This window comes from Lasioglossum baleicum, chromosome 10, assembly GCF_051020765.1.
Source record: "Lasioglossum baleicum chromosome 10, iyLasBale1, whole genome shotgun sequence".
Lineage (NCBI taxonomy): Eukaryota > Metazoa > Arthropoda > Insecta > Hymenoptera > Halictidae > Lasioglossum > Lasioglossum baleicum.
Genome location: NC_134938.1, coordinates 11,134,649 through 11,158,790, shown reverse-complemented (window position 1 = coordinate 11,158,790; position 24,142 = coordinate 11,134,649). Strand labels below are relative to the sequence as shown.

The 24,142-nt window shown below is 35.4% G+C and overlaps 6 protein-coding genes across 12 annotated transcripts; 3 read left to right on the top strand and 3 right to left on the bottom strand.

The window, feature by feature from the left end:
- Nucleotides 1-14: 14 nt before the first annotated feature.
- LOC143212860 (ADP-ribosylation factor-like protein 13B) lies at nt 15-2,646 on the bottom strand. Its single transcript, XM_076432105.1, has 8 exons — nt 2,510-2,646; nt 2,366-2,436; nt 1,994-2,127; nt 1,744-1,859; nt 1,377-1,553; nt 1,115-1,298; nt 1,011-1,044; nt 15-584 (listed from the first exon to the last, which is right to left on the bottom strand). The coding sequence occupies exons 1-8, from the start codon at nt 2,644-2,646 to the stop codon at nt 280-282; spliced, it is 1,158 nt and encodes a 385-aa protein (XP_076288220.1). The 3' UTR covers nt 15-279.
- P5cr (Pyrroline 5-carboyxlate reductase) lies at nt 2,252-6,717 on the top strand. 6 transcript variants are annotated; one of them, XM_076432112.1, is made up of 7 exons: nt 2,252-2,471; nt 3,282-3,387; nt 3,453-3,703; nt 3,778-3,859; nt 3,960-4,096; nt 4,362-4,573; nt 4,662-4,979. In XM_076432112.1, the coding sequence occupies exons 2-7, from the start codon at nt 3,297-3,299 to the stop codon at nt 4,723-4,725; spliced, it is 837 nt and encodes a 278-aa protein (XP_076288227.1). In that variant the 5' UTR covers nt 2,252-2,471; nt 3,282-3,296; the 3' UTR covers nt 4,726-4,979. The 6 variants fall into 6 exon arrangements, 5 of the variants coding, with proteins under 5 accessions (XP_076288227.1, XP_076288225.1, XP_076288229.1 ...); XM_076432110.1 differs by lacking the exon at nt 2,252-2,471 and adding an exon at nt 2,503-2,654; XM_076432114.1 differs by lacking the exon at nt 2,252-2,471 and adding an exon at nt 2,528-2,654 and having other exon boundaries at nt 3,285-3,387.
- On the bottom strand, nt 4,952-6,979 carry Prp18 (pre-mRNA processing factor 18). 2 transcript variants are annotated; one of them, XM_076432106.1, is made up of 5 exons: nt 6,756-6,979; nt 6,204-6,541; nt 5,851-6,132; nt 5,325-5,753; nt 4,952-5,255 (listed from the first exon to the last, which is right to left on the bottom strand). In XM_076432106.1, the coding sequence occupies exons 2-5, from the start codon at nt 6,264-6,266 to the stop codon at nt 5,019-5,021; spliced, it is 1,011 nt and encodes a 336-aa protein (XP_076288221.1). In that variant the 5' UTR covers nt 6,267-6,541; nt 6,756-6,979; the 3' UTR covers nt 4,952-5,018. The 2 variants fall into 2 exon arrangements, with proteins under 2 accessions (XP_076288221.1, XP_076288222.1); XM_076432107.1 differs by lacking the exon at nt 6,756-6,979 and having other exon boundaries at nt 6,204-6,661.
- A 457-nt stretch (nt 6,980-7,436) lies between these two features.
- On the top strand, nt 7,437-13,875 carry LOC143212858 (double-strand-break repair protein rad21 homolog). The gene is made up of 13 exons (XM_076432102.1): nt 7,437-7,852; nt 7,994-8,163; nt 8,421-8,650; nt 8,719-8,902; nt 8,968-9,127; nt 9,214-9,388; nt 9,498-9,718; nt 9,799-10,019; nt 10,135-10,314; nt 10,722-11,084; nt 11,434-11,565; nt 11,868-12,023; nt 12,105-13,875. The coding sequence occupies exons 2-13, from the start codon at nt 8,020-8,022 to the stop codon at nt 12,228-12,230; spliced, it is 2,292 nt and encodes a 763-aa protein (XP_076288217.1). The 5' UTR covers nt 7,437-7,852; nt 7,994-8,019; the 3' UTR covers nt 12,231-13,875.
- Nucleotides 13,876-14,372: 497 nt separating this feature from the next.
- LOC143212859 (T-complex protein 1 subunit alpha-like) lies at nt 14,373-18,184 on the bottom strand. Its single transcript, XM_076432103.1, has 10 exons — nt 17,997-18,184; nt 17,613-17,698; nt 17,399-17,527; nt 17,005-17,102; nt 16,823-16,933; nt 15,705-16,110; nt 15,424-15,626; nt 15,159-15,351; nt 14,876-15,039; nt 14,373-14,810 (listed from the first exon to the last, which is right to left on the bottom strand). Exons 1-10 carry the CDS (start codon nt 18,067-18,069, stop codon nt 14,600-14,602), a joined length of 1,674 nt encoding a protein of 557 aa, XP_076288218.1. The 5' UTR covers nt 18,070-18,184; the 3' UTR covers nt 14,373-14,599.
- Nucleotides 18,185-18,699: 515 nt separating this feature from the next.
- LOC143212577 (ubiquitin carboxyl-terminal hydrolase MINDY-3 homolog) lies at nt 18,700-23,316 on the top strand. Its single transcript, XM_076431492.1, has 5 exons — nt 18,700-19,010; nt 19,422-19,851; nt 20,508-20,776; nt 21,087-21,384; nt 21,988-23,316. The coding sequence occupies exons 1-5, from the start codon at nt 18,905-18,907 to the stop codon at nt 22,292-22,294; spliced, it is 1,410 nt and encodes a 469-aa protein (XP_076287607.1). The 5' UTR covers nt 18,700-18,904; the 3' UTR covers nt 22,295-23,316.
- Nucleotides 23,317-24,142: the final 826 nt, after the last annotated feature.

Sequence of the window (24,142 nt, the reverse complement as noted above, 5' to 3'; positions counted from 1 at the left end):
AAAAGCAATGCGTCTCGAATGTTACGTTTCCAGACATTTTTATTTCATTTCATTACACGTAAAAAAACCGCACATAAATTAACATTACTGAGAATCGTCTTATTCTACGTTTAAGAACAATGTAATTATTATCGAACGTACAATAAATATTACTTAATGTTCATCAGTCGGTTTCTGCTTAACAAATAAAAAATATATAAATCCTAAAAAATATTTTGTTTCATATAGAACTTTTGTTCATGGTGGTCCCTTATCATTATCATTCAGATACACTTAATATCATTCCTGCGTTATTTGCCCAGGAATATTAATTACTGTTACTTTGTTCAGAACATGTTGCGAACGTTCTGGCGCGGTGTGTGGACGATTTGATATCGGTGAGATCGTACTTGAAAATGCAATCGGTCTCACTGGATGGATTATTGGTGGAAGTGTTTCAGCATTCTTATAGACTTCCAAAACTGTTTTAGCTTGTTTAGTACTTGTAGACATATCTCCGAGTTCAACTACTGCTTCCTCAGTGGTAAGCGGAGCAGTCTTATTTCTATGCATAAACAGATTTTTCAATTTGTTTCTGCCAATACCTGTAAACATTGTACATACAAGCTCTAAAGAACTCCTATTTATTATTTATAATTTATGTAGTAAAGTCGCGATCTAGCTCCCATCGCCTGTTCCGAGCAGGGACAGAGATCGTGTAGAGAAACTATTGGGTTGGCAAGAAAGTAAGTTTGGTATTTTAAGGTGAAATAAAAAACCGAATTTTGGGAAAATTTTGAAGTTTTATGAGCGCGGAATTATGAAGCTACTAGAAAGATGGCGTAAGATTTCTTGAATAGAAAAATTGGATTTTATTTCACCTTAAAATACCAAAGGACAGCTATCAGATTACTACTTCTCGGGGGATGCCCCCCAGTGGAAGGGGTAGCCGAAGGGACAGTGATCGTGGAGATCCTCAGGGCTCAGGGAGCTAAATCGCGACTATTGCTGTATATTTAAATATTGCATACCATTATGCAAAACACTGGTTGGCCGAGTCTCTTCCTAAAATTGCAACGAATATATATCAATGTGTTTTTTTTCCATTAAGTATAAAATTAATAAAAAGTTCTACCTTCTTAGCCACTAGCTCTTTGATCGGTTTAAACGGATTAGAGCACGCTGATATCCTCGATATCGACGATGTATCGGATATTGAATCTTGTGCTTCGATAACTCTCATGATCTGAGAACTTTGTGCATCTTTCAGTCCGCTATTTAATACAGTGTAGTTCTTTACAATTATATCTAATATCCATCTGCACAAAATGATTTATCACGAAATTAATCAAATACTGAAATATTAAAAGATTAATAAGAAAATTGAGATAACATACTTGTATCCGTTCTTAATACCTATGCAATCATCGTTTAATTGACTTTCTCTCTCTGTGGATGAACATATTTCCACTCTCGTAGGACACTTCATGGTATTAGCTACATGTTCCACATCCAAGTTCTCGACAAGATCTAACTCGTCTATCGATCCATTTATGTCTTGTTTGTTCGCAAGCCTATTAGCAAAATATATCCATAATGATATTAACGTAACATGTACGTAAACACACTGGTGTAAACATCACACGTAAACGAATTTTTTGTGCAAATTTAATCGGTGCGCATCGCATATATCTATGAAAACGGTGTTCTGTGATTTGAATAAAATGTACACACAAGCATAAAAAATACATTCAACTTTCTTACAATAGAATCGGTTTCCCTGAAATACATTCATGTGAAACTAATTCACCAAATACAACTCTATTTTCTGTAAGACGGGAAATATCACTAGCATCCACCACATATATAAGACCGTGTATCTAAAAGATGTAAAATGGAGAGACAACAGTATTTCAATCTATGTTCTATTAGAAGGGGAGTTATTGCATTTCTATTATACCAAAATGTGATTCCAATCGATAGAATGCTCGGTTATCTCTTAACGATTACTTACACCGCTGTAATATTTTGTCCACAGCGATCTGATTTGAGGACTACCGCCGATATCGTAAATTTTCACTGTATAAGACTTGTATCTCAGTGACACTGTTCGAAATCCTATCGTAGGCAATACATTTCTGTCCGATTCTAAAAATATATGATTCGTATTACATATACGTTACGTATTACATATAACAAAAATGAGCAGATGCCATTTAAAACAGTGAAAATCTTAAAAGACTTTAATTTCACCACATTAAAATTATCATGCATAATGCACAATGTTGCACAAACTTGTTATTTTGCATAAACATCCGGAGTCTACTCATAAATATTGTGAAGAAAACGATGTTTTTTAATATACGAACACATAAAATACACATACCACCGCTTATGCGATTCAAAACGGACGTTTTTCCAGCATTATCTAGGCCGACGATCAGTAAAATAATAGTTCTGGAAAACAAATTACTATGAAATTGATTGTGCACGTTGGTATATGTTAATAATCATTACAAATACACATTACTTTTCGGAGCATTTCTTGTTCTGTAACCTTCTCAGTAAACTCTGTATACAATTCCCCATTGTAATCAATTGTAACAAATGCGTTCTGTATATTCGAATACGATTAAACCAGTGATTGTTTATGTCATATTGTATCATAGAATTTTGTACGTATGAAATTTGTTTAAATACAAAATATAACGATTCATCGTCATTGGTAATCTAACGTCACAAGCATCAATCGTTCCTTTTTGTTCCTGTACATGTGATCATATATAATTATTCAGTTTCGAAATGAAGAATAACCGAAGATACATAGAAAATATTAAATATCTATATAGGTTATTCGAAACGTTCGATGATATGGAAAATCATATGATATTCATCGAACGCTGTCACATGATCACATAAACGTAAATTTATTTACACAAAATTTCTCTACGTATACGGAGGAATATATTTGAATCACATTCTTCCATTAACAATATTTCATTAATTGATGGTAACCGGCCGATTTTGTTATCGATTTTATTTTTAGTATATGTCCCATATGACATTTGATTTTTTTTCTCAATCGAACGCAATATTTCAAACGCGACGCACGTGCAACATTTAACTTCGAAGAAAAGTTGAGAACAAACGAAGTTACTATATATTTAATAACGAAATAATTGATCAAAATCGAAATAAATGAGAAAATTTGTTATTTCCCATTATTCATAAACACATTTTAAGATATTCATAAATCGTACAAATTCTCACACTGTTGATAAAAATTGAAGTATTGGTTTTAGTAGCTGTAAATTAATATGGCCAAACACGATTTTGAATCCACCAAAGTTGGTTTCATTGGCGGTGGAAATATGGCGAGAGCCATTGGAGCCAGTTTGATTAGAAAAGGTGTGTATGATATCAATAAATTTCTTTTTCAATGTAACTCATTTAATAACATTATGTCTTTGCAGGTATTTTCAATCCAAACAATGTTTGGGTATCCGCACGTACAGACAAGACTTTGGATTTGTGGAAAGATCTTGGAGCGAACACTACATTAATAAATGGACAAGTGTTCGACAATTGTGATATCGTATTTTTAGCAGTAAAACCAAACATGCTTCAAAACGCAGTTGATAGTATTTATGGAACAAAGAAGCAGGATAACAAACCACTTTTTGTCTCTATACTCGTGGGCATTCAATTACATACTTTAGCCGAAGTAAGAACTAGAAAACCTTAATGATATTTAAAAGATTTTAAACGATGCGTTTGTAAAACCATAGCTATTTTTAGAAACTTGGATTGCTTATAAAATCTCCTAGAATAATTAGATGCACACCGAATACTCCAATGATGGTTGGCGAGGGAATAACAGGTAAATGGAGATTCTATAAGCAGGTGATGATAAAATATCCATTGAAAATATTTCATGTACAAATGCACTAATTGTTTTAACATAATATTACGTTTTCTAGTATATTGTTCTATGAACACAACAAATGAAGATGAACTGATGGTTCACACATTATTGTCTCATATCGGCATAGCTGAAAGTGTTCCTGAATCTCTTATGAACGCAATAGGTGGTCTCTCAGGCTCTGGTCCTGCTTATGTCAGTCTAATAAAAATAATTATATTCGTAGACAGCGGATCTTTATGCAAAATAAATATTTTCTACCTGATTTGCAACCAACTGGGGTGAAATAGCAATTTATTTTCTTTCTTAATATGTTCAACAGGACAGTGTTTTGAAATTTTTCTAATGTTTTCACTGTGTTGAATTACACCTACTCATTTTTGTTATAAGTGCATAAAATCCTCTGACTAAATATAACCAATGAAAATGCTTGTATAATAATATAAAATCAAATTCCCAGGCATATCTTATTATAGAAGCACTGTCCGATGGTGCAGTGAAAATGGGTGTTCCAAGACCTATGGCAATAAAGTTTGCGGCTCAAGTGTTAGTAGGAGCTGGTAAAATGGTGTTAGAAACAGGTAAACATCCAGGCCAATTGAAGGATGAAGTATGTTCTGCGGGAGGTACAACTATCACGGGCGTTCATGCCATGGAATGTGGTCAAGTTAGGCAAGTATCAATATCTGAAACTAGAAATGAAGATAAAAATGATTGCTGCTTGAATCATATATGTAATAACGTGTAAATGAATTTATAGAGCATCTATGATGAACGCAGTTGAAGCTGCAGTGAAAAAATCGGGTGAAATGTCTTCAAAATAGAATAACATCTAGTACAAGAAAATCTGGCAGCATTAAGGAAGTGGTATAACAAAGAGGTATTATGAGATATTAAGTTATTACAATGCATTTGTTCAAGCATTTCTAATATGTAATAGTACGAAGAATGTTCCTCTTTAAGGAGTCTCGAAATTTTACGAGAATGAGATTATCATCTGAAACGCGCGATATTACTTAAAGATGCTACAAAGCAACTGTAACTCGATGGTAGAAATAAACTTAATGTTTTATTCACATATTCTTTACACATTATGTGATGTATTTACATATAAATATTACGCCTTCGAATATTCCACACAGCGAGATGGATCTGTTGGATAATACTCTTGGCACTTAGTCATCAACCTTTTCAATGCTTGAATATATTTTCTTTGCGTTTCATCATTCATTACATGCGCGACATTTTTCGAGAAAATTTTTTCTCTTCCAGTACGCGCGTGAATACCAACCATAGTTACTCCTATAGGCCACGGAGAATTCCCTATAGCCATCTGTAAGTACGCGTCGCTTGCCTGAAACAAATTATTCTCGTTGAATTCAGTTTTGCTAAACTGAAATAACATTCTTACTTGTCTATTTACCAATATATAATTGCGTTCGAGTAAATGTTTCACTATATCTGTTAAACTATCGGTAATGTCCTCTGGCAAAGATTTGTTCTTCAATTTCCTAAGAAGCGGTTTCAAGTATTCTCTAGTTTGAGCATAAGTGGCGCTAGCCATTTTTCCTCTGGTGCTCATCTTCTCCGCAGTACTTCTACTGTTTAATTGAATGCCCCACATTTGTACTAAGAATTGTATAAACAGTGTAATCACGTTCAAGTCAAAGTCTCTGTCGCCCTTGTTCAATTTAATAGACATCTTTTGCAAGTCTTCATAAGTAACTCCCTCGTCCGGTACATTTACGTCTCCTCTTCCATTGCGATCTTGCGGCTTCGAAGAAGCTAGCAACTCGTTCAAGTATGCCTGGTCTACTTGATCCATGGCTTCTTGGAAATCATTTCTGAAACCCTTTAATTCAAAACGTGTTATTCATATATCAAGTTAATATATGACCGTCTAATAGGTACTATGATACTACAGTGTAAATGTAAATAAATGTAAACACCTTGTTCACTTCGGGTTCTAGAATCTCGCATTTCCTTAATCTCTTAAACGCTTCGATTTCAGACTCCCCGAATATCATTATCGGTTCACCCCTCTCGCGCAACCTTCGAATCACTTCGGGCCTGGGTAAAGTCAAGTGTTCGGAACTACCATCCGTCACACAATCCTCTTGTTGCTCCTTCGTATTCACTTTAACATCCTCGTCGTTGTTGTTTTGAACTTCCTTCACTTTCGCGTCTTTCAATATTAAATCGCTCCTCTTGAAATACTTCTTGTTGTTATGCTGGAATATTAACGACGTTTTAATCGATCGAACGAAATATTAAAATTTATGGAGTTTGTTATAGGAATTACCAGAACGTTGCTCTCTTCCAATTGTTTACGCTTTTTCAGTATCTCAGCCTTTAGGATATCCATTTTTGGAAACTCTTTCTTACGTAGTCATGTAGATTTTCACAAGAAAATCCGAAAACTCCAAATTTCAATCCTGGGACATCGGTGGTTTAAACGTTATGCGTGTGTAAAGTTGTAAAGTTGTAAAGTTCTGCGATTTGCAGCGTTCTTCTCACTCTTCACAGGTAATTCACAAGCCTTCTCGCTGATTGGACGACGTCTGACAGTGGTCTGACGTCTTTGGGCGAAACGATTGATCGTTTGAATCGATTTTTCACACCTCGATCTTCCGGGAGAATCTGAAGAACAATCCAATATTATAATTCCTATTGCAGTCTGCAGATGAGACAAGATGAGACAAGACGAGATGAGACACTCCGTGATGTGGCATAAATATATGTTGCTCTCGAATTATGTGGCATTGTGTCCTTACAAAGTCGTATTTATTTTATTTATGTTACAATATACAAATTTAAACAACAAATAAACAATTAATAACTAATATGTACATACAATGTACAAAATTTATACAGGTCATTCGTCCTGTAACGGTTTTGCTTCCAAATTGTTGAGAACCTTTCTAATCCACTAATCCACCTTAATCGTTCGTTGAAAACCAAACCGTTACGGCAAGATTGTCATTCTTGATTTTTGTAAAAAATGGCTTATAAAATAGATCTAATTGAACATTCTTCAGTTCATTTACAATTATCGATAAGAGTGATCTAACTATTCGTATGTATTTTGTCAATATTTTATGTTACATGCTCTGTCGATGAACACACAATGTCACACAAATCCACGACTTTTGTTATTGAAGAAAAACACGAGCCAATCATCGCGCGGCTATTAGCGAACGGATTTCGTCTCGGCCAATGCCAACGCCACACTGTGCTGTATCCGTGTTCTGATTGGTTCATGTTTTTTGTTAATAACTCCACCGCGGAGAAGATTTTCACAAAGGAGAAAAGTTATTCGAAATAACTCTATGAATCACTTCTTTCAAAGAAGTACAATATTTTTCGGTCATCCTATACACGTACAAATGATTTTCAATTTCTAATTTCCTATATATCGTTTATAATTCGAACCATTCAAATAAAGAAATAATATTCTATAAATAAAAAAGTAGAATGTATACCTACGAATGGGTATACTTTTGTGGATTTATGAATACAATGCCCGCCATCGATGGAGGGAGTTTTAGAACGTTCGGTGAAACTAGTTGTGGATGGTTCTGAAGACGCGGTCAAAAGAAACCTTGTCGTGCGTGTTAATGAATAATATCGCGGTCAGATGTGATTCTTTTCGTGGAATATGAGACTGGCGGTGTAACTACGATCAACGTGACGCCATTCCGAGTTGTTCCGCAACGAAATAACGAAAAACGCGCTACGTATTCAACAAGCTTACGCGTAACCGCCAAAATCACACAGACGGAAACGCCATCTTATGCAAAGATGTTGACATTTTACTAAATCAGGAAAGATATCGCAGGATCTAACCACCGTTTTGTTCGAGTCCCACGGACTCGATTTCTCTATTTACGAATGTTAAAAGATGCTAATATCACCCGCTGATTGATACGCCATCCGGTTTTCCATTTTAAGGTGATATCATCATGTTGCTAACGGGAAATTTGTATTAACGACACCGTATTTCGTTCACCCTTATGTTTAGATTTCTGTTTACAAACAGTGCCTCGCGTGCTGTTCCCGTATTCTATTTAATACGATCGTTTTTCTTCGCAGAAGTGTACGGTAACACGTAATCCAGAATGTTTTACGCACATTTCGTGTTAGCCAAAAAGGGGCCGCTGGCCCGTATTTGGTTAGCTGCACATTGGGACAAGAAGTTGACGAAAGCTCATGTATTCGAAACGAACATCGAAAAGTCTGTAGACGGTATTTTACAGCCGAAGGTACGCACGAAGTATCTCTCACTTTTCATATACAATCGTTATTATCGTTTACATGAATATTTACAAATCTGTAACACCCTTTCGAGACCACGCACACTGCGGACAAATCTGGCATATCTCATTACTAAACTCTGTGATCTAAATGACCAAATTATCGTTAATAATTTGAATGTGGTGGAAATAATATATTCATACTCTTAAAGTTTTTTTAATATTTTCACTGTTTTAAATTGCACTTACTCATTTTCTCTACACAGGTAAAAATGGCGTTGAGAACATCCGGTCACTTACTGCTGGGTGTGGTACGCATATACTCTCGGAAAGCTAAATATCTGTTAGCCGATTGTAACGAAGCTTTTGTGAAAATCAAAATGGCTTTTAGGCCAGGCATGGTCGATTTACCGGAAGAACACAGAGAAGCTGCTGTAACGGCTATAACATTGCCCGAGGTGTTCCATGACTTTGATACAGCGATGCCTGAGTTAAAGTAAATATAAACAGTTAGACGATAAACAGTTAGATGTGTACATATTCTTAACGTGTATATTATTCCAGAGATGTAGATATCGAAGCACAGTTTAGCTTAAACCAGTCGAGAGCAGAGGAAATAACTATGAGAGAAGATTACGGCAGCTTGGCCTTAGTTACACACGATCAGGGATTCGGTGATATGAGTTTTGATGCGGAACCGCCAGAGTTGTTAAGACATACTGGTACTGTGGAACCATCGTTAGATCAGGTATGTGTATATTGTTGGTTTCTTTAGAGACGAACATTGCAAGACACTTTATGTTTATGTTTCAGACACATATGTTATTCACCGATGGACCAGGAATTGAAACAGCTTTAGATCAGAAAGAAAAAGAACCGGTACCAGGCCCATCGGTAACAGCACAGGCCATGGACATTGACATGCCTATCAGGGATGACGGTTTCGGTGGACATCTTGGTCAGGACATCATATGTAAGTGGTTTGGACATCGTATATGTTACGAAGCGTTTTTAAAATTACTGTTATGAACCTAATACATTGTTTCTTGTACGTTTCAGCTGGTGGCCTGTTCGAAGGTGGTTTATTCGACGAAGCACCGATGGGCGAAGTATCCGTACCTGAAGTTAGTGCTGTAGCAGAGCCACAAGAGCCAGCGATTTCTGGAGCTGCACCTTCGGTCCACGAAGAATCCGAGGAAGAAATGGGACCTCCGTCTCCCCTAGGAGGAATGAGGTAATCAATTATTTTGTTTATCATGCACTGTTTGTCTAGAGGTGTGCGAGAAACTCGAAAGTTTTATATATTTCGAATTATGGAATTATGGTAAATATAAATGTAACAGCGACGACTCCAGACCCGCTTCTCCTATCACTATGGGAGATGAGATCGAAGGAAGAATAAGTGTTGCAAGTCGTCGTTTCACTCCTGCTCCATCAATCATTCCTGAAGAGCGGCCAATGGAAGCTATCGAAGAGACACCGCCTCTACAAGATCAAACCACCTTGTTACACGATGAGGAAGAAAGTTTTGCTCTCGCACCGGTTGATACATCAGCTTTGAAAGGTTAATTCTTAATGATTTTTAATTATCGCAATTGTCATTGTGATATTACCGACCTTGACCGAATATTACCGAAATTCCAGGGTTCACAAAAGCGAAGCGTAAGCGCAAGCTGATCGTCGACGAGGTGAAAAATATTTCTGGCGAAGAAATGAAAGCACAATTATCAGACACTAGCGATATCATAACCACGCTGGACTTGGCTCCTCCAACGAAAAGGCTAATGCACTGGAAAGAAACCGGTGGAGTTGAAAAATTGTTCGCTCTACCCGGAAGACCGATTCCGGCACGCGTATTGTTTAAGGTAAATTAAATTGCACCTACTCATGTTCGTTATAAATGCATAACATCCGCAGTATATTCGTTACACATACTTGGAACGAATAGGATGATTAATATTTCAATCGTTGTCGAAATAGAATTATCAACGGCATCTTACGAGCAAGTCCTACGATCACGAGGACTTTGGACGTCTAGTAGGCGAGGAGGAAGGCATGCCTTTGGAGCAAATGAGGGAGCCCGTAGAAGCAGACTCGTTCGAACAAAGTATTTTAAGTAAACGTTTGTCCAGGAAACGAAAGATGCCGTTCGAGGAAGAGGTGCGTTGCATTTATTTGTTATCTGTTTTCAACCCTACATAACTAAGCTACAATCAATGGAAATAACGACGCCAATCAGAAGTATTAGATTCGAGGGGAAGTTCTAATGAAAACATTTGAATGAATTTATAAAATATAATCAATCATCAATTATATTCAATGATATAATTTCCATTATTTGTAACAATTACTCGCTAGCAACCATGTGTTTTTGATTTACTTAATACGAATACAATTGAATGGTTTTTGTCTAGCATCGGGTGCAAGGGGTTTACTCAGGTTTTATGAGGTCGTTAATTATAAAACTTGACAAATGTGCTTGAAATTTGTGTTTTATTTGTCAAGTTTCATACTTGACGACCTGACAATTGGTTTCATTATTGATGGATTGCGTTTCCCGTTTCCAGATAAGGCCACCACCTCCAGCACCAGCACCTCCACCAGCAGAAATAACAGCCGAAGCTGTGGACGTCCCGAGTATAGCTCCCCCACCTCTAGCGGAATCGCCGATTCCTCTTCCGGAAGTATCTTTGCCAACCGAATCAGTTTCCGAAATCAGCGGTATAGTGCCTCCTGTCGAAGAAGCAGAAATAGTTCCGCCAGTACCTTCTGAAGTACCTTCGATTTCACCGCTCGCAGCCGAAATACCTCCAACTGAAACCACCGTTCCACCCGAGGAACCAGTTGTACCGCCTACACCAGCAGAACCGGAACTCCCTGTTGCACCATCTACCGAAATGCCTCAAATGGAGAATATGGGCTACGATCAGGTTAATAATCGTTATTCTTCGTTACTAGACTGCGGATCTTATGGACTTATATAACAGAAATCATATTGTACATCGAATTGTAAAGATATTAGAAGATTTTCAATTAACTTGCACAATTTCGATTTGGCATAAAGATCCACAGTCTAGTTGTTCTAAGTAGATTATATCTCTGTGGCCATCAGGGAAAACGAGTTTATGCATCAGTTCAGCTTTATAGTATAGGATTTACGTATTCGCCAGAAAAAAGTCGTGAAAATAAATTCGGAAGGCTCAAAGAAACAATAAAACAACCACAGATATGTATATCACAGCATCGGAATAGTCGTTTTAATTACGATATTTGTAACAGGCTCAACCTATTGTACCATATATGGGATACGACGAACATCCACCAGCTCCCACAACACCAGCTATGTCCGAAAGAGGACCAGCGACACCATGGAATCACGAGGACTATGAATTTCCACCATCTGTGGGACCTGTACGTAGATTTTATACGAAACATTAATTAAAACCAGGGCTTGAAAACTGGTTGTTGCCTCTTATTGTGATTATTAACGTAGGCAATCATTTTCTGTAGTTATATTATGCAATATTGAACTGTTCTTACATTCAGAGAAATAATGCACATAATATAACAGGTTTAAACAGTTGTTTTCGGAACCGTTTCAAGCCCTGATTAAGAGCCCGTTCATCGCGCGATTTTTGTTTTCGATTGCTCGACCAAAGGCGTTAATACGGGTCTATGAGACATTCTTGTAACGTTTCGATTATGTTTCACAGCAAGAAGAACAGCAAGTAGATGAAACGTACGAACAGTTCGAAGAACGAGTTCTGAATAAGAGAGCAGCACACATGTATCATGTCATTAAGAACAAACTGGAAACCAAAGATAAGTTGACGTTATCAGAAATGGCATACAAAAATAACCGTAAACAGGTGTGTATTTATAAATATAATTAGATAAATATAATTTATAAATTCTATACGTTTATATTGTTGGCGGTGTTTCTGTTCCAGGTTGCACAAAAGTTCTATACTCTGTTAGTCCTTAAAAAGTTCCAAGTAACAGAACTCTATCAAGAATGCCCGTACGCGGAAATTGTAGTCAATAAAGGACCAAAATTCGAGAATCCTGCATTATAAGAGTATTAGGTATTCCGTACCTTATGTTTACTACTAACGGTGATGAAGGAAGAAAAGAAAAGATTGTAGTAGCTCTGAGCCGTACAGAAAAGGAAAAGAAACGAAGCGATTTATCTAGGCTCTTTTGATAGATAAATTGTAAAATAATGTACGAAACCGCTGACAGAAACGTGGAATATCTGATTAAGGCAAACAGAGAGTTTTGTAAATCGAGTTTTTAATTCCTGATCGAGGAATTGTATACGTTTTGTATAAATCAGGGCAGAATTATTTTGGACCTTCCGCAATTTCTAACGCGCTAAAGAAAGAACAAAAAAGATTCAATTATATGTATAAAAATTTACTATTGAAAGATACATAATTTTTTACTTCTGCATAGGAAAATGAAAAAAAAGGATCAATTGTCTTCATTAAATTAATTATCAATCCGAACAGGGTTTGTATATAAATATTAACGTGTAGTGAAAACATATTTTATATCTTACTATTTACAAAAGAAAAAAAAGGTTCTTGAGTCCGTACTGCAGGATGGTCCAAAATTCACTAATAATCTTCTAAAATAATTTATGATTTTTAATTAAAAAAAATGAATTTGTTAATGAACTTCATAAAAACGAGATCATGTATCGTTTTAAGCTATATATGTGTTCTTTATATTTTCGAAATTTACGGAAGGCTCGCGACCCACAATATCATTTTCTTATTTAGCGTACTTACAGAGAATCATTGATACTGTAAACAATTATTAATGGAAGAATCAGGAGAATGTTTTATGGATAATACTTTTAACGTATTGCAGGCATACTTTAGGAGTACCAACGTGATCAAGTTATTTTCGTATACTAAATACTTTCATAACTTTTCGTGTACACTCGACATGATATGTATAGTTATTTTTTTTCGTATAAATATCACTGGAAAATTTATAATCTACCATAATTTATACTTAAATTATGCATGACATTCCAAAGAACGATAACGTGATAGTTTTTCAATTTTACTGTTTCAATTCTTCTTATCACACAGTTTTTCATTATTACCTCGACGAGAATATGTATTTACTAATCCTGTAAAAAAAAAAGATGAAAAATTGTTTGACCATGCTATTTTCTCTAAAGGAAATAAGATTGTGGTTCGTCATTTAATTAGTCTGACCACGAGAAAAATAATGTTCAATAATTTATTGTTATATATGTATCTCTGCCTCATGGGGATGCGGAAATGTTGATAAATCATATTATAAAAAAAGAAGTGCTATATTTTATCAAATTGACATGTCAAAAAATTTTCTCGAGAGCAATCATATTGCATTGTAAATATACATGCACAGTAAACATGTACGTTATCATTACATACATATATATATATATGTACACCTTACCAACAAAGTTGTACGATGAAACAAAAAAGATCGACTACTATAACATCTGTGAAATGCCTGATTGTAAATAGGTCCATGATCCATTAATCAACACATACACACACCACATACACACACAAACACACACACAATTGTTTATAAAATAAAAGAAAGGTTTCTGAAATAATCTGTTTAAAAAAACAACTTAAACCCTAAAGTACATATCACATAATACTTAAAAATGTTAATCCATTATTTTCCATTAATAAACTGTTAACTTGCTAATTGTCCGAATCTTTGTTATGTTTCATTTTCAAGAGTTCTCAGAAATATTTAATTTTATACGTACACGTTTGCTCGTCGCAAGCGTGTATTTTTACGACGATAAATTGAATACGTTTCCTGAGACAAGAACATTATCCACCGTATTAATATATTTGTCCTTTTTTAGAGTCACACACTATATAGAATAGTTTAATTTATAATTAATTTTCTTCCTACGTACATTTTTTTTGTGAATTTTGTTATGTATGTTATAAGACTATTAAATTGACACCATTCAAGATTGTTATTAAATCAATGTTAAAACATTTAATTTCGTAAGGTGCAATATTTCTTGATCTGAACGAAATGTTGCACTTTAAACTTGAGAAAAGTATCTATAAGCTAACTATACGATTAATTGAATGATTATTAAATAAATTACTTGAAAGATGCGTTCACATATATACTGCACGTTATTTTCATGAAATATATAAAGAAAAAAGAAAATATAAACAAAATTTCTTTATATGTAAAAAGCTTTTATTTTATTCGTTATCGGCAGATTTATTTTTAAGATCTAGCACAATATGCAATACAAATATGAACATTAATGTGTAAACTCTTAATGTGTAATGTGTCGCTTACTCATTATTGTGAAACAATAGTTATCATAGAAATTAATTTAAACCTTCGGCCTCTCGCGACAAAGCATACGACAAATAATGAACGTAAATGCAACTTAATTTTATTCTTCGAGTTCACCGGCTTCCATCGCTTCGCGATACGATTTGTCTTTAGTGCGATCTGGATCCAGCTTGATCATATCATCGATTCTGAGAATAGTTATCGCTGCTTCTGTCGCGAATTTCAGAGATTTTATTTTCGAAATGGCTGGCTCCAGCACACCGGCTTTCTTGTTATCCTTGATAGTGCCCTCGAGTAGGTCGAGACCAACCCTGTTAAAAGTACAAGTGTTACATTGTAATTTCTAATGAATTTTTTGGAAACAAGAATACAATACCATTTTAGGTCAGCAAGATCCGCCTTCGTTTGACTGGAATTGTGATAAGCACGTAATTTCGCTACAAGTTCGGTAGCATCCTGTGCTGCGTTGACTGCTAACGTCTTCGGTATAACCAAGAGCGATCTCGCGAATTCAGCGATCGCTAGTTGCTCCCGAGAACTCTGAAAGAACAATAGCAAATGAATTTAAGATCATTTTTAAGACGAGAGACTCCCAGGGTTGTGCCAAATAATTAAAAAAAAATCTGTGCAAATCTGAGCTACTCAACAAATTAACTTACGAGAGACGTTGCAAAGTTTTCTAAATATATCGAAAGGGCTGCTTCGACGCAACCACCGCCTGCAACGACGCATTTGCTTTCTAATACTCGCTTAACAACACATAACGCGTCGTGTACAGAACGTTCCATCTCATCACAGTAGTAGTCATTAGGCCCACGTAAGATCAGGGAACTTGCTGTCCTTGCTTTCGGTCTGTTAAGAATTATATCAAGATCATTTTCGTACTATTTTCTTACTAAAACAATATTTTAAATTGAAGAATACCCTTTAATAAGAATCAGTTCATCGTCGCAGATCATTTCCTGAACAACTTCGGCCGCCTCTCCCAGAAAACTGGCATCAAAGCTTTCGTCCCCTTCCATATTGGTCAGAGAAGTGAGGAATTGCGCGCCCGTGGCTTTAGCTATTCTCTTCAGGTCTGCTTTTTTACATCTTCGGACAGCCATTGCCTTAGCTTCAATGAAGTACTATAAAAGAAGCGATACAAATAAATGTTCTACTCTTGTTTTACTCGAAACATTGTTGTTTCTCCGATGAGAATGTACCTTCAGACAAAGATCGTCGATTCCTCCAGATAAAAGAATAACATTGGTACCAGCGGAAAGAATCTTTTGAATACGTTCCTTCGTGATGTCTGCTTCACGTTGACGAACTGCTTCAAGCTTTTCCGGGTCTGTAATCAATACTTCAACACCCAGCTTCATTTTTGTCTTTTGCAAGGAAAAGTCTAGACACGCGATTTTTGCATTCACTATTCTTTTGGTCATAGCCTGGGAAGCTATGGTGCAGTTGAGCGCGTAGCCTTGCACCAGCGCAGATTCTCGAACGCTCTTTCCGTGAGCTTTCAAAACGTTCACTGCTTTTATCGGATATAAGAATCCTCCTTTGCCGTCGTTCACTTTTACCGCATTTGCGGCGTCCACGACCATGTTCCCGAAGAAGTCGGCATCACTATGAATACATTAAGGAATAATGTTTGCGACTATTCGAGACACGGTCAGTCTCACCGAAGAATTACTCGTTACAACATAGAGCACAATGTACAGGGTGTGTCTTGTAACGTGACGATCTCAGATAACTCGTAAGTTATTTGTTCTACGAAAAAATGGTACGAACAAAAGTTCCATGGCGAACATACGTTTCCTGGTGAACATACTAAATTTGTTTTTTATTATTTTGCTCGTTTTATCGAGATACGAGGGTTATATAAATTCGGATAAATTATGAAATTCTGCGGAAAAAGTATTATATTGGGTTGGAACGAAAGTTCGTAGCGTTTGTAAATTAAAATTGAAAGCTAAAATTCAGATATTTATTCATCGATCTATTCAATAACATATTTTCCATTCTGTTCTATTACTTTTTGCCATTTTCGAGGTAACTTCTCGTGACATATGAATAAATATCATAATTTTATCTTCGATTCTTAATTTGAAAATGCTACGAACTTTCTTTCCAACCCAATACAAAGTGGGAGACTTCTATTAGGAAATACGTTAGATGGTAAAAATCATCAATTGAAATGCCTATTTAGTATCTTAGTAAACGTTCAAGTCGTATCGAGGTAGGTATATACCGAAAGGAATAAATTTGTTGACTAAATCGTTCCGCGTCCCGTAAATCTAGTTTTACAAGAAAACAAACGATCGATAGAAAAGGATACGCGCCAATGATCTTGCTGGACATGGACGTTTTAGCTACGTTAACTAGGCAGTCCCGTCCAAGTTCCTCAACTGTGACTGTTAAATGTTCCTGAATGTATTTGCAAGCTTCTCTGAAATATAAACGAACAAATTAGCAAATTATTTCACATACTTCTATTATACAGAAGCAGAAAATATTTACTTGCAAGCGAGTCTGTAGCCACTAATTACAGAGGTTGGATGAATCTTTTGCTTCACAAGCTCGTCAGCATTTTTCAGCAGCTCCGCTGCAACGATCACCTATTCAACAAAAGTTTTGCTACAGTATTTTAATAGAAAATCGAGCACGAACTTTCGCGCCGACCTAATATTACGTTGGAGGGAATGTTCTGTCGTATTTTAAAGAAAACATTCAAATCAATTTACAAAAACATATGTTTAATATTATTCAATCATATAATTTCCATTATTTCTAACAACTTGTTGCCATTGTGTGTTCTTTCATTTCCAAGCAGAATTACCTGCTTACTTAAAATACGGCAGAACTTTCCCTATGACCTAATATATTTCTTGGAATCAATTCAGAATAATCTTACGACTGATGTGGTGCCATCTCCAACTTCTTCGTCTTGCAACTGAGCTAGCTCGACTAATACTCTTGCAGCTGGATGTTCAACTTCGAGCAAACGCAAGATAGTTGCTCCATCGTTAGTAACAGTGACGTCCTTAAACATTATTTCGAATATGAGCAAAATGAAACATACATTTTAGAGAGCGTACACATTATAAACTGTTATTCGAAATACTTACACCAATGTCATCTACGAGCATTTTGTCCAAGCCAACAGGTCCCAACGAGGTCTTCACTACATTGGCGATGGCACAAGCAGCCATCACTGTGAAAGAACGAAATACATTAACAAATTATATCGAGCATTGCTTCATTATACTACTTCACGAAATTGATTTTACGCATGAAGTAAGAGTATCTAAAGTATCCAAGCCACATGTATCGAAAAATGTAAATTTCTCATTGTACATGTGGATTATTGAGTAATAATGGTGTTTAATGGTATGTAAATCGGAGATCGTGAATTCGATTGAAAATCGTCTAGAAAGATCCTGTCTAGAATAAACGCCGATAAATTGAAATACTGTATATTATAACCAAATTCTCGCATAACGCAAACATACCGTTTTGCGTTCGCACAGGTGCTCCAGATTGCCGGACACCACCTACGACTAAAGGACTCGCTACCGTCGACATTTTCTTTAAATTCTTTTCCTCGTTTGCACAATATTATAACAGAACGACGATCGAAAATTTCCGGCGACCAATAAAAGTATAGTTACCAAGACCTCCGCGTGTGACTAATAATAATAATAATAATCCCGATCATCAGCGACGCCTAGCATTCTTATTTCCTTTTAGGGTCAAGTTTACACCACGTTCGATTGGTCCGTTTTCCTTCCGGACTTCCCCGATTGGTTGGAAAATCGCCGAACAGAAATGTTTTCCATTCCCTTCCAGATAATGCAGGTTCTGTTCCATGCTAAACGTGGGCCACCGACTAGGTAGAAGGATAAACCTATCATCTTATGAGACTCCCCATAATACATAATTTCTATTTTCTTGGAAAGTAGTAGGAACGCGAAAAAACTAAGAACGGACTACCAACGAATCAGCGCTTAGCAGAGGGCATCTGTTCTTTTTCATTGGCCGAAATAAACGAAGAGATGTCAAAAGTTTGTGCTGTTCAGAGGACAAACAAGGCAGATTCACAAAGCATTCGGTGATCAACAGATCAACATCAACACCAATCAACATAGAATATAGAACACAGACTGTATTCTGTGACACGAATTTGACGGCGAACTGGCGAACTAAAAGTTTCATGAACTATGGCCTTATTCAAAATGGCGACGTACTTGGTATTTATCTCATTCGTGAAACAGGTTATACAAGAGTAGTTAAAATATTTGGAGTCGTATAAATTATCGAATTTGTTATAGCTCTGAAAATAATAGTATGATTACATTGAAATAAATTATATATTTGTGGTACGTTTTTATGTTTTGTTGATCAACCAAAAACGTGGAGAATGGCTGAAAATGTTACTCAGAACGATGAAGAGGTTTTACGTTCCATTAAAACACTTCTTTGGGGTAGTAATGTTAAAGAAGAGGTTTTCAAACGTTGGGCCCAGGGTAAGTTTGCTGTCGAATACTTTATAAACACCCGATATTTTATGACATCTTTCAATGATGCTTTTATCATTTTAATCAATGAAATGTAATTGGTCAGTTGTCATTACATAGGTACAATTTATTTGTTAACTCTGAAAGAAAAAAGTGTATATTGTAAATATTGTGAAGCCGTACAAAAGTTTCGAATTCCTTCTGATTTTTAGTGAAATTTATTTTGGACAATAAATGTTTCTCTAAGCAAAATTTCGTTTTTAACTTGACATAGAAAAATATCATAATTTTACGTGATATTGATCGCGATAATTGAAATTCCATTTGAGCTTGTGTACATACGACAAAATGAATAATATTAATTATAAAGAAGATTAGGATGAAAGTATTGTTATTAAAACGAATGTCGATTCATTTCAGGGTTGTACTTTAGTCCGGACGAGCCAACGGCATTGATACAAGCAGAAGGTGGACCATGTGCGGTTCTAGCTCCTGTTCAAGCTTTCATTTTAAAACAATTACTGTCAGAGGCTGATATTTCTACCTGGAGAAGTATAAGCTCGCATAAGTGTTATCAATTTCTTGTTCGAGCAGCTGTCGAAATTCTAAAGCAAGCTGCGGGAGAAAAAGTTCCAAAGTTTTCTATTGTGTATATGAATTGTAAATTTCCAAATGAAGAGAACGAAGAAAACTGTAGATTGTTTGAAAACGCGTCTGAAATCCACAAAGAAGAGGAAGGAATAAATTCAGATAGAAAAAAACATGACCAAATGAATGAGCAAACATTGCCAAGGGAATCGGACGAAGAATATAGGGGTGTAAATTCAGACGATTTTCATTCTCATTTGAGGTAATCCAATTATTTCTACTATTCTTGGCAGAGCAAATACAGTGGTATTTCGGAGATACTGTCAGCGACAATACTGTAAGACAGTATTAGTAAACACGAAATATTAATAACCGATAAAAATGAGCTTAACATGTTAATTTTTTTACAGAAAACATTACCTGTCTTATTTTTTTAATCAAGCAATGAACTTTAATCAATCAAATTTTCTTATTTATACTTTTTGGCAAAAGATCATTGGACAAAATGGAAAATATCTTATTCTTTAAAGTTTATTGCTTGAATAAAAAAATTGGGCTCTATTTCACCTTGAAATACCAAAATTACTTTCTAGCCAACCCAATAGTTATGTCATGGCTAATAAGTTCTTAGAATTAGTAATGAAAACGCTGCGTTGAACGACATCTTCAGAAGTAAATAATAACACTCTATGAAAGATGATAAAATTCTTTCATATAGCACATAATTATTTCTTTTAAAGTGGTGTCTTCCAGTATTGTCGCTGACTTTACATTTGATTGATTTAGTTTAGTTATTAGCCTGCTATCTAGCCCTTGCTAGATAAGAGCTTTTACCGTTAACATATTGAGGGTTACAGCAAATGTATCCAATAGTATTTATTGATGAAAATTTTATAAAAATGTTCATTTTTTCCCTAGGTTATTTACAACAAATTTCTCGGAGCAGGTGGAGGAATTCCTCATAGAGAGGTTGGACACATTGAAACGACGATACGGTGTCTTACTGCTTCTGTATAGTGTAATTCTTACGAAAGGTGTGCCAGAAGTTCGTGGTGAAATGTCGGACCCTTTGGAATCGATGATCGATCCAACTTATGGTTATGGAAGTCAGAGCCTTATAAATTTGATGCTCACTGGAAGGGCAGTCAGCCATGTATGGGACTACGATCAAACCATTGGAGATCTAAGTAAGATATTTATTTGATTTATTTCAATTATTAGGTTGGAGGGAAAGTTCTGTGGTATTTTAAATAAGCAGGTAATTTTGCTCGTAAATCAAAAACACATGTTACTAGCAAGTTATTGGGAAAAACAGGAATTGTTACAAATAATGAAAATTATATCATTGAATAATATTAAACATATATTTTTATAAATTGATTCAAATGTTTTCTTGAAAATACGACAAAACTTTCCCTCCACAATCTAATATTTTATGCTATAGTTAAATGAACATGTTGAACACAATAGTAGCAACTGATGATTTCCTTATTTTAGAATTGCGAGGCATAGACAAGCAGAACTCTATAGGATTTCTCGCCCTCCTCGAACATTTAGGTTATTGTGAAGTGGGAACATTTTTTAAGTCTCCATCCAGCCCTATTTGGGTGTTGGGCTCAGAAACACATTTAACTGTGCTTTTCTCGACTGAAAAGAGATTAGTGAGTCCTGAAACGCCCGCGGAACATGCGAAAAGAGTATTTAGAAAGTTTGATTACGAAGGAAACAATTTTATTCCTGACAATTTGTTACAAGACCTTCTCGCTGAGCTTGGACTAGTGGCAGATGCAGAATAGTAAGTATACCTGCATACCTACGATTCATGCAGTACACTCTAAAATAGGGTTGTTACTTTTCCGAAGCTTCGACTCTTCGAAGATTCCAAGGAACGAAGGGAACTTCGAAGTTTCGAAATTGCGAATGCGAAATTGCGAATAGCTACGTCCAAATTTTCGCATCGCCGATGCTTACATTGCAACGCATTTTAGAAAATGAGCGTCTTCATTCGCGCAGATTCAACATTTTTCGCCTCTTATCCATTATCTGGAAACGAATCGAACAAATCGGAGCTTTGAAACTTCGATTCTCATCACCTTCGAAGTTTCTGAAATCGAAGCTTCGAAATCTTCGACCTTTGAAGGAAAGTAACAGCCCTACTCTATATAGACAGGGGTGGCCAACACACAAAGTTTGAGAGCTACATTTCATATAATTAGTAAACAAAATTGTTTAAAATAAGTAGCAGTGAAGGAACTGTCCTCTGAAGTAACTTTCGAATAAAACACTTAAAATATTTAGTAGGGAACTGTTGGCAACAAAATTGAAAAATAATTCGGAGTGCAAAGGGTTAACATATGATTCTAGTTCTATTTGTTACCGAATTGATTCTCTTTTGCAGCGTCTACATAATGAGGAAGAAACTGGACAGCGAAAATTTGGGAATTATTCTGCGTTCGTCTTTCATGGATGAATTCTTCCCGGAAGAAACGCAAAGTTGTCCCGACATATTTCCTTTATACCATTACAACGGTCTTCGGCGTAGCAACGAGGGAAGTAAAGTGATTTATCGTAAGGGACAAGCAGTCTTATTAGAATGCACCATAAAAGGTATTTTGGAAAGTAATCCTATGTTGTCGGTATTGCAAACGAAATGGCCGAGAATCGAAGTTCAGTGGGATATTGTGCAGAATCCAAGTCTTAATTAGTAAGTGTTGCTCAGTTTCCGTTTTTCACAATACTATTGGCGCTCTTGCATAAACGAAAAAGTGATCACTTATTAGAAAATTTACGCAAAATATCAGGTCATTTAGACCGATAGGAATTTCTATATGTATGATATGCGTTTATGTTCGGACAAGTTAGGATTTTTCGATTAGAACGTTGATTTTGAACGGATCATTGATCAATGATCAAAATCGTTACATAGCTTTTGTTATTAATTGACAATTTTAAAGATTAAAGGTTTTCATCATTTCGAATAAATCGACTCCCTCTTCCATAAATGAAATTACGAGGGAAAGGAGAATATACAAGATATATAACATTGTGATATTGGCATTGTAATCATTATAAAATTACAATTTTTGAAGGAACTTCAAAGTTTGTGCAACACTGACGAATCGTTTCGACATCAAATAAGTTGTAACTGCTTACCTATGTAATTTATGTAAAAGAAAAACATAGTTTAATAATAACTTATGAAGAGAAACCAGAAATCAAATAGACAGTAAGATTAAAATAGGTATTGAATAATATATTATAAATAATATAAAAAAAGGGAAGAAAGTAGCATACAAAAAAATAATTAGAGAAACTTATAAACCAATTTTGATTACTTACGTGTAAAAATTCATGAAAATGAATCGGAGCAATCTGTACACACAAATGCGAATAGTAGTTAGAAAATTAAAAAGAAGCAAAAACAAAAGATATATGTAATAGAAATAAAATAAAATAAAATGTATATGAGATAGAAACTCGAATAAGGAAAGAGAATTATACATGTATAATCCTGTGTAAGTCGTATATAAACTGAACAAATAATTTCTTTTAATGTTGTAGTCTAGTCACCTTAAGAATTGTTCAAATATGTATTTACTGTTTTTTTACATTTGTATAGTTTTTTATGGCAATATGTATTATAATATAAATATTCCGTTTTCTTTTCATATGCAATATAATACTCATCAATGTCATAAACATCATTTTTATACAAAAGTTCAGCCGAATCGGGCGTGACCGGTTTTCAGCAGTTTCGTCATAATTTCTGTCCATTATATTATTACTAAACTGCAAATCATCATGCAAAATAAAAAATTTTTTAATTATTATCGGTATTAGTCAAATATTCAAATGAAATACTGTTCCTTTGTTGTAAATAGTAGAACTACATTTAAAAGCTCAATAAACAAAACATGCAGTTTTATACTTGATGGAGACAAATGCTTTTACAATTAATAAGAAGCTATTAAATATTTTTATAGATATTCTATCGCTATTAGTTTCAACAAAATCAAATTTTATAACGCGCAGGTATATCTCTTCAGAATATGCCACCAGATGACCAGCGACATGTACTTAGCTTTCTCGCTAGGTCTCATTCCGTTTTCTGTTTGTATATACATATCAGTTTCAAACAACAGTATGTTATTTAACTAGTGTTGGCTCACGTTGGCTAGCGTCCACTAAAGTGTAAGGCGGGGTCTATCTAGAGTCTAGCGTAGGTTTAGTTTTGTTTTGCTTTGAATTGGGTTAGAGTAGCATACTGTCAGGGCTTAGACTAGGGTTTTCAATAGGGTTCCCTTAGCTTCGTGCATGCAATTAGGTAGGGTTCTCTGTAGGCAGGTTACACAACAGCCTTACTGATGAGTCCATATCTGGCAGACTTGAGACGAAACGCTGCACAACTTTTTTGCATCTTTCCTATCAGTGGAATAATTTTTTCACGGACTTAATAGCCACTGGAATATTATTAAAAATGTGTTGTAGCTGATGAAGATTATCTGCAACAATAATATGTGTGTGCACACCGATTTTGTTTGTCTATAATCTAC

Coding starts and splice junctions, on each gene's coding strand:
- LOC143212860 (XM_076432105.1), bottom strand. CDS start 2,646: ATGATACAATATGACATAAACAATCACTGGTTTAATCGTATTCGAATA. Junction 2,437..2,509: donor AACAAGAAATGCTCCGAAAA/GTAATGTGTATT, acceptor TTTGTTTTCCAG/AACTATTATTTTACTGATCG. Junction 585..1,010: donor AACCAGTGTTTTGCATAATG/GTATGCAATATT, acceptor CAATGTTTACAG/GTATTGGCAGAAACAAATTG.
- P5cr (XM_076432112.1), top strand. CDS start 3,297: ATGGCCAAACACGATTTTGAATCCACCAAAGTTGGTTTCATTGGCGGT. Junction 3,388..3,452: donor AGCCAGTTTGATTAGAAAAG/GTGTGTATGATA, acceptor ATGTCTTTGCAG/GTATTTTCAATCCAAACAAT. Junction 4,574..4,661: donor ATGGAATGTGGTCAAGTTAG/GCAAGTATCAAT, acceptor ATGAATTTATAG/AGCATCTATGATGAACGCAG.
- Prp18 (XM_076432106.1), bottom strand. CDS start 6,266: ATGGATATCCTAAAGGCTGAGATACTGAAAAAGCGTAAACAATTGGAA. Junction 6,133..6,203: donor TGGAAGAGAGCAACGTTCTG/GTAATTCCTATA, acceptor TTAATATTCCAG/CATAACAACAAGAAGTATTT. Junction 5,754..5,850: donor TAGAACCCGAAGTGAACAAG/GTGTTTACATTT, acceptor TTTGAATTAAAG/GGTTTCAGAAATGATTTCCA.
- LOC143212858 (XM_076432102.1), top strand. CDS start 8,020: ATGTTTTACGCACATTTCGTGTTAGCCAAAAAGGGGCCGCTGGCCCGT. Junction 8,651..8,718: donor ACAGCGATGCCTGAGTTAAA/GTAAATATAAAC, acceptor ATATTATTCCAG/AGATGTAGATATCGAAGCAC. Junction 10,315..10,721: donor AGATGCCGTTCGAGGAAGAG/GTGCGTTGCATT, acceptor TCCCGTTTCCAG/ATAAGGCCACCACCTCCAGC.
- LOC143212859 (XM_076432103.1), bottom strand. CDS start 18,069: ATGTCGACGGTAGCGAGTCCTTTAGTCGTAGGTGGTGTCCGGCAATCT. Junction 17,528..17,612: donor TGCTCGTAGATGACATTGGT/GTAAGTATTTCG, acceptor ATAATGTTTAAG/GACGTCACTGTTACTAACGA. Junction 16,111..16,822: donor TCCAGCAAGATCATTGGCGC/GTATCCTTTTCT, acceptor ATGTATTCATAG/TGATGCCGACTTCTTCGGGA.
- LOC143212577 (XM_076431492.1), top strand. CDS start 18,905: ATGGCTGAAAATGTTACTCAGAACGATGAAGAGGTTTTACGTTCCATT. Junction 19,852..20,507: donor GATTTTCATTCTCATTTGAG/GTAATCCAATTA, acceptor TTTTTTCCCTAG/GTTATTTACAACAAATTTCT. Junction 21,385..21,987: donor CTAGTGGCAGATGCAGAATA/GTAAGTATACCT, acceptor TCTCTTTTGCAG/CGTCTACATAATGAGGAAGA.